The 12031-nt window shown below is 41.4% G+C and overlaps 1 protein-coding gene across 2 annotated transcripts in view; it reads left to right on the forward strand.

Moving 5' to 3' along the window:
• Nucleotides 1–12031, forward strand: part of CDH20 (cadherin 20) — a 119726-nt gene that overhangs the window by 85882 nt on the left and 21813 nt on the right. For both annotated transcript variants that reach the window (XM_050321787.1, XM_050321796.1), the window contains exons 3-6: nucleotides 2462–2756; nucleotides 4426–4545; nucleotides 7810–7977; nucleotides 9825–10012. In XM_050321787.1, coding sequence (XP_050177744.1) covers nucleotides 2462–2756; nucleotides 4426–4545; nucleotides 7810–7977; nucleotides 9825–10012 — 771 coding nt within the window. The remainder of the gene's footprint in view (nucleotides 1–2461; nucleotides 2757–4425; nucleotides 4546–7809; nucleotides 7978–9824; nucleotides 10013–12031) is intronic.

Below are 12031 nucleotides of genomic sequence, written 5' to 3' on the forward strand. Positions count from 1 at the left end.
TTTTCTTTACCTTTGTCTTTTCTTTGACTTTGAATTTGACTTTGACATCTTTCTTTTTTTTTTTTCCTTTTTCCTTATTTAATGAGGACTTGTTGATGTTCCAAAACACATTTTCTTCCATCAGGCCCAGCTCTAATTCCCCAATCAGGTCTAACATCTGTATCCATCTCAGCATCTGCATTCTTTTCACTGGTGCACTGATGCACTAAAACAAATGCCCAAAATGTAGCTTAGTGGTTCTGAATCAATTTGAAAAGCTATAATAATGTCCTCCTTCTGGAAGCATCCTGTTTACTAGCTCTTACAGTGATAATCTCTGACTTATGGGTGTTTAGGGTAAATAATGACAACCACTTTCTTTTTTTAAATCAATCACAAGATGGTGTTTCCTGAAGATATGCCAGTTTGCAGCCCTGAAGCCTGCATGTGAATTAATACACATGGCAGTCATCTAAATTTAACTGTTCACCGCTGCCAAATTTTTCTGGGCTTGTTCTTCCGCCATTTAGCTAATGCATCACCTGAGAGCTGCCAGCATTCCTCCAAAGGATTGATGTCTCTCAGATGCAGTAGCCACTGCAGGGACTGCTGCCTTAGCGAACGAAGTGAAATATCAGTGACCTGACAGGGCCATTGTCACAACCTGCGCTGTCTGCGCTCGCAGCCACGTTGTGCTGCTGCTGCCCTTAATGCTCACTGTCCCAGCAGTCAGTAAGGGTCAATGGGCCACCTACGTTCAGACCTGTCTGCAGGGTGGGACAGGCCATATAAAACCATGAGATCCCATCTCAGCTGAAATCGGTCTCCTAAAATCAGTAGTGGGTCCAAGTTTTGTGTAGGTCATGTGACCTACCTGAGAGGCAAGTAAGGAAGACAGCCACTAGAGAATGAGCATCTTCTGACCAGACCCTTCACTGGGGAAAAAGCTCTTGCAGCTCTCCAGGAAATGGGACCATGTTCTGTAAAGCAGCAGAGGAGCCACTCCTCTGGCATTAGAAATGCCAGACAAGCCATTATGTCCACATCCCTATAAACTTTTTCCTATGTGATAAGCTATTGTAATTTTTTTGTGTGTGTTTTAAACAGCTCGGAGATGAGATACCTTCTCTCTGAGAATAGCCTGTAATCAAATGTACAAAGTTTGACTTCTACTTTTCAACCCAAATTATCCATTTCTGTTTGGATTCTTTCTTCAAATTCTACCAATCCTCTGTTCACATATTCAGTATATTATTATAAAATTTTTCTCTCCAGGACAAATATTTACCTATGTTTGGTCCCATCCGCCAAAATTACTTCTATATGTCCTTTCAGCTCACTAAAGCATTATACACATACTTAATTCTGACCATATTTCTGAGATAATTAAAAATGTGCTTAACTGAATCTAACCCACTTTCACCACTTTTTTTTTTTTTATCATTTATCCTTTATTAATCTCCCAAAGTGATAATCACACTGGAAAACAGTATTCACACCTGAACCATTTTGATTATTGCAACTCAAGTCTATTGCCTTCCTGTCTTTTGGGACTGAACCAATAGCATCTCCTGGCATTGGTCTTTGTGCTCTGTTCCTCAAAAGCATGGAAATATGAGCATACCACTGAGGATTTTCATGGTGTGAATGAAATCAAGTGATTTGTTTGTCTTTTGACAGTCACCAGAATTATTTGTTTACCTGTTTTAGATTGTTATTGGCATTGCATTTACTTTTGCTTTGTTCTGTTACACTCATTGCTATCTGTGGCTGCTCAGAACTAATTAGCAGTCACGCAATAAATCTGTTAGCTAATTTTCTAGAAAATCTGGGATGCGTCTCACCTCTGTAGCCTGCAATGGGTGCAATCAAATGTTTCGTGCTGCTTACCTTACCTACTGTTTGACAATGATTCTTTCCTGAAGACGTAAGGATCCAGACTAATTTTACTGCTAAAATTTACATGAAAATAAAATTAAAATATTTCTGAATCATAACAGTTACCAAGTAGCTCTCCCATCCTATTTTCCACTTGATCCCAAACAGATTTGCCTTATTTGACCCTTTGGTATGCTACCCCATGAGAGCAAGCCCAATCTGCAACTTTGCTGACCTCACTTTATCCCAAGCCTACTCAGTGACCATTGCAACCAGGCAAAAGACAATTATTGTGTTTAGTGAGATTCCAAACAGACACATAGACTGTTCCTGTTTGGGTGCCTCTGACTTTTCTTCTGGCACAGGTGTGGGTGCAGAAATGGGAAGACAGGAGAGGGGTTTTAATTGCAGCTCTACAATACGTATACTATACATCCACAAATACTCTACGGGTATTTGCCTCTTTCAGCAAAGCAAGTTCATTAAAACCAGCTTGTGAGTCCCAACAGTGAGACCAAAATGCTCAGAGTGATCATGTTCTTAGTGTTTCTCAGCAGCTGCTTACCCAACTCATGGTCTAATTGAATCCTGTTCCTTTCTGCAGCTCCACTCTGACATGGACAGGGGAGATGGTTCAATCAAATACATCCTCTCAGGAGAGGGAGCCGGCATTGTGTTTACAATTGATGATACAACAGGGGACATTCATGCCATTCAGCGACTGGACCGGGAAGAAAGGTCACAGTACACCCTCAGAGCACAGGCTCTGGACAGGCGAACAGGACGGCCGATGGAACCGGAGTCAGAGTTTATCATCAAAATACAAGACATCAATGACAATGAACCCAAGTTCCTGGATGGACCTTATGTAGCCTCTGTTCCAGAAATGTCACCTGTGGGTAAGGCAGATTTTGTGGAGTCTCTTTCCCTTATAAGCAAATTGGAGATGGTCACCAAAACACAAATTCCCTGACTCTTTGAACTCAGCTTTTGCCCCTTGTGCAAGAGCTGTAGGATAGAAGAGCTTACCCTGGGGTACCTGGCTGCTGTAGAAGAGGGAGAGCAGGCTTTGCGACCATGTCAGCTGGGACCCTCCAAAAGAAAACATGCCAAAGGAAGCCCGGGAGCTAAAAAAAGATCACACATGCTATGCTCAGACAACTCACAGTAACATAGTACCCCTTCTCCCCTGCAGTCAGATGGCAGCAATAGAAATTACTATTGGACAGCCATTACCATCTAGAAAATAACATCATTTTAACAGGCTATTCTAGTTCATACTGACAGCTCAAATACTGTCCAGGAGCCCTTGAAAACATGGGGACATGAAAACAATCCTTACCTCCTTCTAATCCATGTAAGCCTGCACTAAACAAAGTTCACTGAATCCTTAGATTCTAGTACTATTTGCCCTCCACTTTTAGAGGATGACATCATGTTGAATATAGTTCTGTTATTGCAAGACAAACAGCAGCCTTCCTACCTACACAAATCAGGAGAAACCATTTCCATATAAGAAATCAAATAATCACACAAAATACTGTTTTTCTGGACTTTTTCCTTTTTCTTGAATTGCTTTTTGGCTCTGTGACATCACTGCGGAGATAATAATAACATATAAATTTCATGTCCTGAAGTTACAGATACACTTCAACTTCTCATTCTTCAATATTATGTTGACATAAAGCTAGAGAGAAGCATCAAATACAAAAGCTACAGTCAGAAATAATGTTTCTTAATGGTAATGGCTAGCTTGAATTCAGATTTATTTTCTAGTCCTTATCTAGTAATAGTGGATTTGTTTCTAACACAAAACATTATGTAGAAGGCTAGATACATTCATAAAGGCATTGTCTGACATTTTAAGGGGTCAAAATTCACGTATATTTCAGTTGTGCGTCACCTTCTCCTTGTTCTTGATAAATTACATCACCTGCAAGCCACTACTATCTTCAGGGGAAGCAGACCTTGAAAGCCAATTGAAGAAAGATATATATATATGCCAGTGTGGGGGTTCCAAAAAGCACTTCAGCAGTGTATAATCTCTAGGTCATGCGATGTAAACTGCAATCCCACAGAGAGATTATCTGAGAGATACATCCTTTCATGCTCACTATTTGCATACAATTGCCATCCCTTAGTCAACATACAGCATCTATGGGCCTGCAACAACAGTTCGTGATTTATGTCAGCATAGATAAGGAACTTATTTGAGCTGCCTTTAACATTTAAAATCAAGAAAAGGGGAAAAGAAGCAAGCAGTATATAACTACCATCTCTCTGCAAACCATAACAAAGTACTGTTAGATCAGCAATTCTGTAACTGTGGTCCATAGAGTACTTACTCTTTTATATCTTCTTAGAGACACATGACGAATTAATGCCAATTAATTTATTTAGTGCTAATGAGGTACAAGTATGAGAAATAAGTACAAGGACTATGAGCATCCAGTGAAGAAATTCAGTGTGTGTAAGCTCCTGTTAGGCATTTCAATTTACTTTGACCTGTGTACTTTTCATGCCAGCTCTTTATCCTGCAAGGTCTTATCTTGATGGTTTTTTTGTCAGGCACCTCTGTTATCCAGGTGACAGCGACAGATGCTGATGACCCAACCTATGGGAACAGCGCAAGAGTAGTATACAGTATTCTCCAAGGACAGCCATATTTCTCTGTGGACTCCCGGACAGGTATGTTATTTCATCAGGGAATGAGTCAATGTGAAAACCAAAAGAAAAAGTTGCAAGCAGAAAGCAAGGGCAGTGCATCATGGCTGTGGACAGAGAAATAAATTTCTATGGCTTAAAGCCAAGATAGAGCAGCACTGTGTGAGGGCTACAGTAAAGCTGTGGTGAGTGAGTTCCAGAAGAAGAACGTGCTTTTTGTGGTGATATATTCCTCTGAATGACCATATTCTGCAGCTGGGGATCTGAGGGGGTTTGGTACTGTAAATACTCTTACTATCTTCAATCACTGCAAAATGTCTTCAACAAATCTAGTTGATAACAAGGCTTAGTGGAAAAAAAAAAATCTATGAGCCAACCAGGACTGGAAAGTGCAAGCTAAAGGATGCTGTTATTTGGAGTAGTTTTACTTAAGGGTGTTCTTGTTAATAACCTTAAATTTATCTATAGGACAACCTCTTTGTTTTGCTTGCTTTCTCTCTCTCCTTTCTGTATATATCCAAGGCTTATATTCAAAAGAGGAATCTGACAGATTTTGACAGTTTCTAAAGGGCATCTGTAGTGCTAAGGTCAGAAACTCATGAGACGATAGTCGCTACTGAGACCTAGGGAACAATATAGAAAAAACACTGAATAATCTACTTCTGAAAGTTAGCAGTTTACAGAGTAGGTGCTCTAACCAAAGACAAACTTGGATGTGCTATGTTATTTTCTCAGCTTTATTTATATTTACAATATAAATATACCAGTAATGTTGCTTTTGTAATCAGGTTATCAATGACAGACAAGTAAGGTCTTAATCATAGATTTGCGGAGTACTGAATGATTTCGAAGAAAGGAAAGCAGCAATATTCAGGGTCAGATTTAACCAGTACAGATTTAACCACTAGAGTGCAACTTAAACAGAAGATAGGCCCTTAAGTCCAAAATCATGTACGTTATTGGTATTTAAGCCAGAAAAGGTCTCTTTCTCCGCTTAGTAGTTTCCCAGTCACTTAGACCTGCATCTCTGGACAGGATCAGAGATGGTTGAGCCTTTAGCTGCCTCAGTGGGTAACAGGATTCCCATTTAGGCTTATCACTGTTGTGAGACAGAAACCATTTCCCCAGCGTAAGCACAGGGCTCTAACCACCCACAAAATACAATTGCAGCTCTGACATTCTTCTAAAACAGAGCTAGAGCATAAACTATCAACAGCTCCTTTGTATTGATAGATAGTAATTAAAACACCCAGTAGTGGACAACTCATTTCAGTACACTCCTCTTCTAGAAGCATTTGGGGTCCCTACCATTTACCTCCCTACCATTTAACTCAACTTCTTGGTTCCAGAAGTGTGCTCCTATTCCTATTCTGTCACTGACCTCACAGGTGCTGAGCAAATGTCTACGTGAAAGCACAACTTCAAAGGAAAACTGACAGCCTCCTCCTCCCTTTTTCCAGAATACTTTTACAGCCTGACCACAAACATATTCCCTTAGAAGATAAAGTAGATTTAAATCCCTTCAGGCTGATAGGCAAAGGCCCCTGAGTCTCCCACTTCCCAAGAAATCACCTGGCTTTTATAGAAAAGAAAGGACAACACTTCTGCTCTTTACCACTTGTTTTAGGAGCACAAATCTCACTCAGTTTAGTGAAAGAAATTGTGCCAGCACATTTATTTTGGAAGATCTAAGGATCTGAAACTTTCCTATAGCCTTTCCCAAAGCCCTAAGGAAGGTTTTAATGTTCACCACCATCCTTAGCATTTCTTTGCTGACTGGTTGTGTGCAGCAGCATCAGATGTTCTCTGCTCTGCAGTGCTGCTCCTCTGGGTCCGTGATCTGGCTTGAGTCCTGGCGTCCTGAACTGGCCCTTCTCTAGGGACCAGAGGCCCCAGAGAGAGGCATGGCAGAGCCTGAGTTTGAGGCCCTGGTGTCTTTTTTTAGGTCAAGACTGTTCTGTATTAATGACAAGCCAAGAGTGGAAATTCCCTACAAAGTGATCATATATGGAGAAAGTACTTCCCAAAATGCTAAGCATTTTCATATCTTATTTATATCCATGGGAGTTGAGGAGCTACAGCACTTCACAGGAGTCAGTGAGCTTTGCAGGATGGGACTCTGAAGGACTCCATGTAGCAAGATTAAAATAGCGCACTGCGAGTTGCTCAGTACTGGTCACTATTTCTTCCCTTCTGCACACAGTGATAATTGCCAAGGCAATATCTTTTTACTGCTTTTTTATTAAACCCATACATTTTCTTTCTGCTAAAAATAAAGACTCAATGCAGATCACTCAAGTTAATAGTGTCCTGATGTGCAAGTTCTGCGTCTCTGAGCCGTGCGACTGGGATGGGGCCTGTGGTTGCCACGTGTCTGCCCCCACCCAGGAGGGCATCCCAAATGCAGCAAGCAAGGGCCCTTGGTGCCCTGGGAAGTGTCTCCCGGCAGCGCATCCCCGGGCTGCACCACCGGCCACTGCCGCTCTCCCGCCTGGGGACTGTGGGGCAGTCACGCCGGAGGTGCTGGAGGCTGGAGGAATGGGTGGAGCTGGGAGGACTGGAGGGCGGACAGCGCTGAGACGCGGAGCTGCACAGGGAGCCGCGGGAGCGCCCGGGAGCGCGGCAAGCCCCGCGACACTGGCGGCGCTGCCCGGGCCGGCTCCTCGCAGCCTCCATAAGAGAAGTGTTGCTGCCACCTCATGTCCTCTTGCAGTAGTGTTACCCCGAAGGAAAGGGACGCTCTGCGGCGTGGCAGGAGCAGGGTGACCCCTCCGGAGCGGGCGCAGCCGGCCCGAGGCAGCGCCGTCTCCCCGCGTTCTGCTCCGGTAGCCCGGTCTGGGTCCCGACAGGCACAAGCCAAGCCTGCGGGCTCGTATCAGGTGGCCTCCAGGACTGCATGTCCAGGGACACTCTGGAAAACTCGTCTTGATGCGTCTTTGAACTGAGCATATCACTTCCTGCTTTTATGGGGAGATAGTTAGCCCCGGCAGGGCCTTAATTTGATGTAGCACAGTATTACCGAAAAGCTTTTCCTGGGAAGGCAACATTTTAATTTTGAACAGACAGCCTGCCCCAGACCTGATGCGTTTTAACTGGGCTTCTTTAAAATTCACACCTTCTGTTAACCTAGATTCCACTTGGGTGTGTTTTACTCTGCCAGAAAAGCTGGAACTGAATGCAGAGTCTGGTCTCACGGAATGGGATGCAGGAGCAAGAGCCCTCCACATTCTCTGTGTACTCTTTAACTGCCATTTTCTTTTGTTTCCCACTTTCTACCTTAAATCTCAGGCTTAATTAGAACAGCTCTAATGAACATGGACCGAGAAGCAAAAGAATATTATGAAGTGATTATCCAGGCCAAGGATATGGGTGGACAGCTGGGAGGATTAGCTGGAACAACCACAGTCAACATCACCCTCTCTGATGTCAATGATAATCCACCCAGATTTCCACAGAGTGAGTACCCACTGTGCCAGAACGGGCAAAAATGAGTGTATGAATTATATATCTGCTGTTTGCTCTCATGATAGCCATTTTCGAACTCAGGATAGTGACAATTAGAGATGGGTGGAATTTCAGATCGATACAAAACTTTCCTTCAGAAAAATGTCAAAATGGATCATTCACCACCTTGTCTATCAGAAAAAGGCTTCTGACCTCCAAGATTATCAAAAACAACACCCTTTTTTTAAAGAGTGGGAAATTGATTTACAGCAAAAGGCAGGAAGGAGGACTTTTGTTTTCAGACTGATAATGGCCACTGCCTTTGGCTACTAATTGCTGCCCTGATTGTCTTTTCATCCTATCTCCAGAAGGATGTCTGTCAAATTAGGGACATGTGGCAGTGCTGAAAGTTGAAAGATAATTCATTCAACACTCCAGCCAGGCCACGGCAGGGGGGCATCTGGTAGCTGTGCTGCCAGTGTGGAGTGGGTTGTCATACAGGCTGCTCTCCAGGAAAGGTTCATCTAAAACTTGGCAGTATACAATTAAACCTTAAGATATGTAACAACCACAGTTAATGGAATGCAAAAACAGGACACCCCCTCTTAACAGAAACATTATTTTGTATTTGCAGAAGTGAGTTTCAAAACAATATTTGCAATATTTTGCTCTTTGTTTTTAGGATTTTATCACATTTATTTACATAATTCTATATTACTGTTAAAAATTTGAAAGAAACTTTTCAGTTTTCATTGAACTAAATCTTTCTAGGGGTATAATTTGTGGGTTTTTGATGTTGAGTCTTTTAGTGGTGTTAATCAATCTCAAACCATTTTCGTTTTGCCATTTTTTTCATCTTGCTGAGAAATGAAAACTCCTGCAGTTATTTTTGTTGCTATTCTTCTTCTCCATCTGTTTCTGCATGTTGCACTGATAAATCAAACTGTTCCACTAAGATCAGCAAGAAGTCTCAACTTCCACATTTTTTCTTCTGTCAGAACAACTTGTTGAGTACACCATTGTCAACTGTGTTTTGAAAGTGGCATGAATTGTAACTGGTATCAAACTCTTGATTAAGAAAAATGAGAAGAGATCAAACTCCACTCTTTGTGTTAATCTGCCTTGTAAAGCTCAATAGATGGTGGAGTCAACAGAGAGAGTACATCAAGGAAGGTTTGAATATAAAGTCTGATGGTAGAAGAGTATTTTAGATACAACTTGTTTGTTGTTTTTTTTCAAAATAACACTTTTAAAATAGCAAATCATTCTTTCCCTAGGCTTGCTACTAAGCAAATTAGCAAGGCAGCAAATGTGCTCAAGACAGTATTTGCAGGGAGAGGCAATATATTTTGACAGAGTAACTGGTAAATTTGGTAAACACAGGCAAGCTGCTGAGCTTTGTTCAAGTCTGAAAAGAAGTTTGTAGGGACTTCAGAAAGGATTTCTACTGCTCAAAACTTGTGTTTATTCCTGCTGTACAAACTGATCTAATAAAAGATACCTGTCCTATTAAATCGGTTTCATATCCTGCTTTATATCATGGCTGCAACAGCACTGGTATTAATTGCCCTATTTTTCTAGTTGAAGTTCTTATTTTCATGTGTATTCCAGTTTTGAAAAGAACCCATTCAACAAACATGTTGATATAACAAACACATAAATAAAACTTTCCCAGGAAATTCAGCTCTTTAAAGGCAATCACAGTGCTGTTGCAGCTTTGGGAAAGGTACTAGAGACTCCCTGCAGGCCATGCAGTGTTGTGGCCTGCCCTTATCCAATCTTTGCATTGCTGTGCAGTTTTTAGGTTCCTTCTCACAGTCTGGTTTTTTTTCTCCTTTCTCCTCTGCTGCTTGTACCAGAGCATTATCAGATGAGTGTGCTGGAGTCTGCTCCCGTCAGCTCCACTGTGGGCCGCGTGGTTGCTAAAGACCTGGATGAAGGCATTAATGCAGAGATGAAATACAGCCTTGTGGATGGAGATGGCCTGGATGTCTTTGACATTAACACTGATCCTAATTACCAAGTTGGCATCATAACTGTAAGAAAGGTAGAAAAGTTCCCTTTTTATAGTAATTTATAAGGCTAACAGTCCTGCTTACATTTTATGTATGGAATATTCCTTTATGCCTTCAGGAACTTGGTTCCCATTACATGACAGTAACCCCTTTCCTGCTATAAACCATAATTTCTTTAACATTTATTGCTAAAATATGAAAGCAGACTGTGTTCCTAGGAGCCACTTTTATAAAGTGGGGACAGCACATTAGCATAAACATGTCTTTTCCCTCTGAAGAAATGTTCTGATTCACAATTTATCTATTTAAATATTCTCTGTAGCTTAATTATCCTACAACACAAGAAATTAGATCAATATTTGCATTTGAACTGTACGTATTTTTCACTCTAGTGTTCCACAAACAATAATAAAGCATGCCTTAGAATTATTTATAAACCAATAAAACCCAGGCAGTGTTGTTTTTTTTAATTGCTGCTTGAAGATCCATAAATGCTAATTAGGCTAGAAGAAGCCGTCGCTAAAATGGCAGCTGTGAAACTGCTAGTACTCTGTACCTCAGGCTATGCACGAAGGCATAGAGTATTTTGCTTAGGCTCCCTGCTATAGGATATTTATTCTACAATCTTACATAAATGTTAGAAGTTCAACTCTGTTTCTAGGTTATGAAATTGTAACCATATTTCTGCCTAAGTATATCTAGTGTACTAATAAGGAAGTATAGTTTCCATTTAAATAGCCTGGGATTAAATTGGGCACTAAAATGCAATAATACATGGGAGAGAGTTGACCTTGCAAGCCTCTATGCCCTGGAGCAAAGCATTTAAGCTTGTATTTATGGTCACCTTTCCCCAACTCTTGTTTATGCATACTAGTCCCTAAAGTTGAGCATGTTTTCTGAAATGAAATAAATGTTGAATGCAAACTCTAATGTAATTTTTCACACATTTATTGAATAAAACAAATAGTTTCTTTGGAGTAAATGTGTCAATAAGTTTGACTTTTGTTATTATGAATAGAGTTTTGCTACATGACATCAGGTACATACTGTTCAATCCACCTATTGTACATAAATGTTGGTAACATTCAATATTATGCCTGTAGCCTTATGTAATGTGATTATCAATAGCCAAACATTGGGAAAGTTGTCCTTTGGATCTACTCAAGAAAGAAAAAAAGTTAATTTAACTGGTGTGGAGAGAAAAGGATGTCAAAATGGGCGGACAGAGAGACAGAATTTCTAAACCCAGAATGAACTCTTATTTAAAAGAAAACAAAACTTTCTGTTTAATTTTTCTTGACAGATTTCCCGAATGAAATAACTAACACTTCTATCATGGGTGTCAGAAAGCCAGAATTTACAGTTACTGATAAGACTGCTGCTTGTGGTCTCGGGACTACTTTTCTTAGCCCACTAGTCCCACAAAATGTTTAGCACCTCCTGAAGACTTATAGCTCCTTCCAAGCTCCCTACCTGTGAGACTGATGCTCATCCTACCACCCTCTTCTCCCTGCGTTCCCTTTTGTTCTGCCCCTGGAAGGCAGAGTGGTGGGTTACCCAGCCAGCATGACACCTCGGAGAGCCCTCCCCTGATGCTACCTGATCAATCCCTTTCTCACAGCACGTCTTGCTGAATCCCTCCTGCATGGTGAACCTCTCAGTGCCTGTCTCAGCACTGGGGGAAGGAGGGCAAGGACAAGGAGTGGTTTCCATGGGTTGCCTCTCCTCTTGGTTGTGTTTTGCAGTATGCTCAGTTCACAGGAGAAGGGAATCTCCTTGCCTTCCCCATGGGATAAGTATTGGAAAGAGGTTTAAATGCACCCATGGGAGACAAATCTGATGAGAGGGCCAGTGGTGTTGAGGCACTGGCACAGGAGATAAACAGGAGGGGAAGCCATCTTTGACAATGAAGGAGTCCAAGGCAAACAGGAGCATCAAAAATGTGATGGTTTAGCACACATTTGATTTTTTTTCTCATTTTTCTAACTTGATTATTCCAGGTGATTATGTGTTTTCATAATGTGGTCAAATTTTATAGATATTAAGTGTGT

This window comes from Myiozetetes cayanensis, unplaced genomic scaffold, assembly GCF_022539395.1.
Source record: "Myiozetetes cayanensis isolate MyiCay16 unplaced genomic scaffold, myiCay2020 scf1, whole genome shotgun sequence".
NCBI classification, from domain to species: Eukaryota; Metazoa; Chordata; class Aves; order Passeriformes; family Tyrannidae; genus Myiozetetes; species Myiozetetes cayanensis.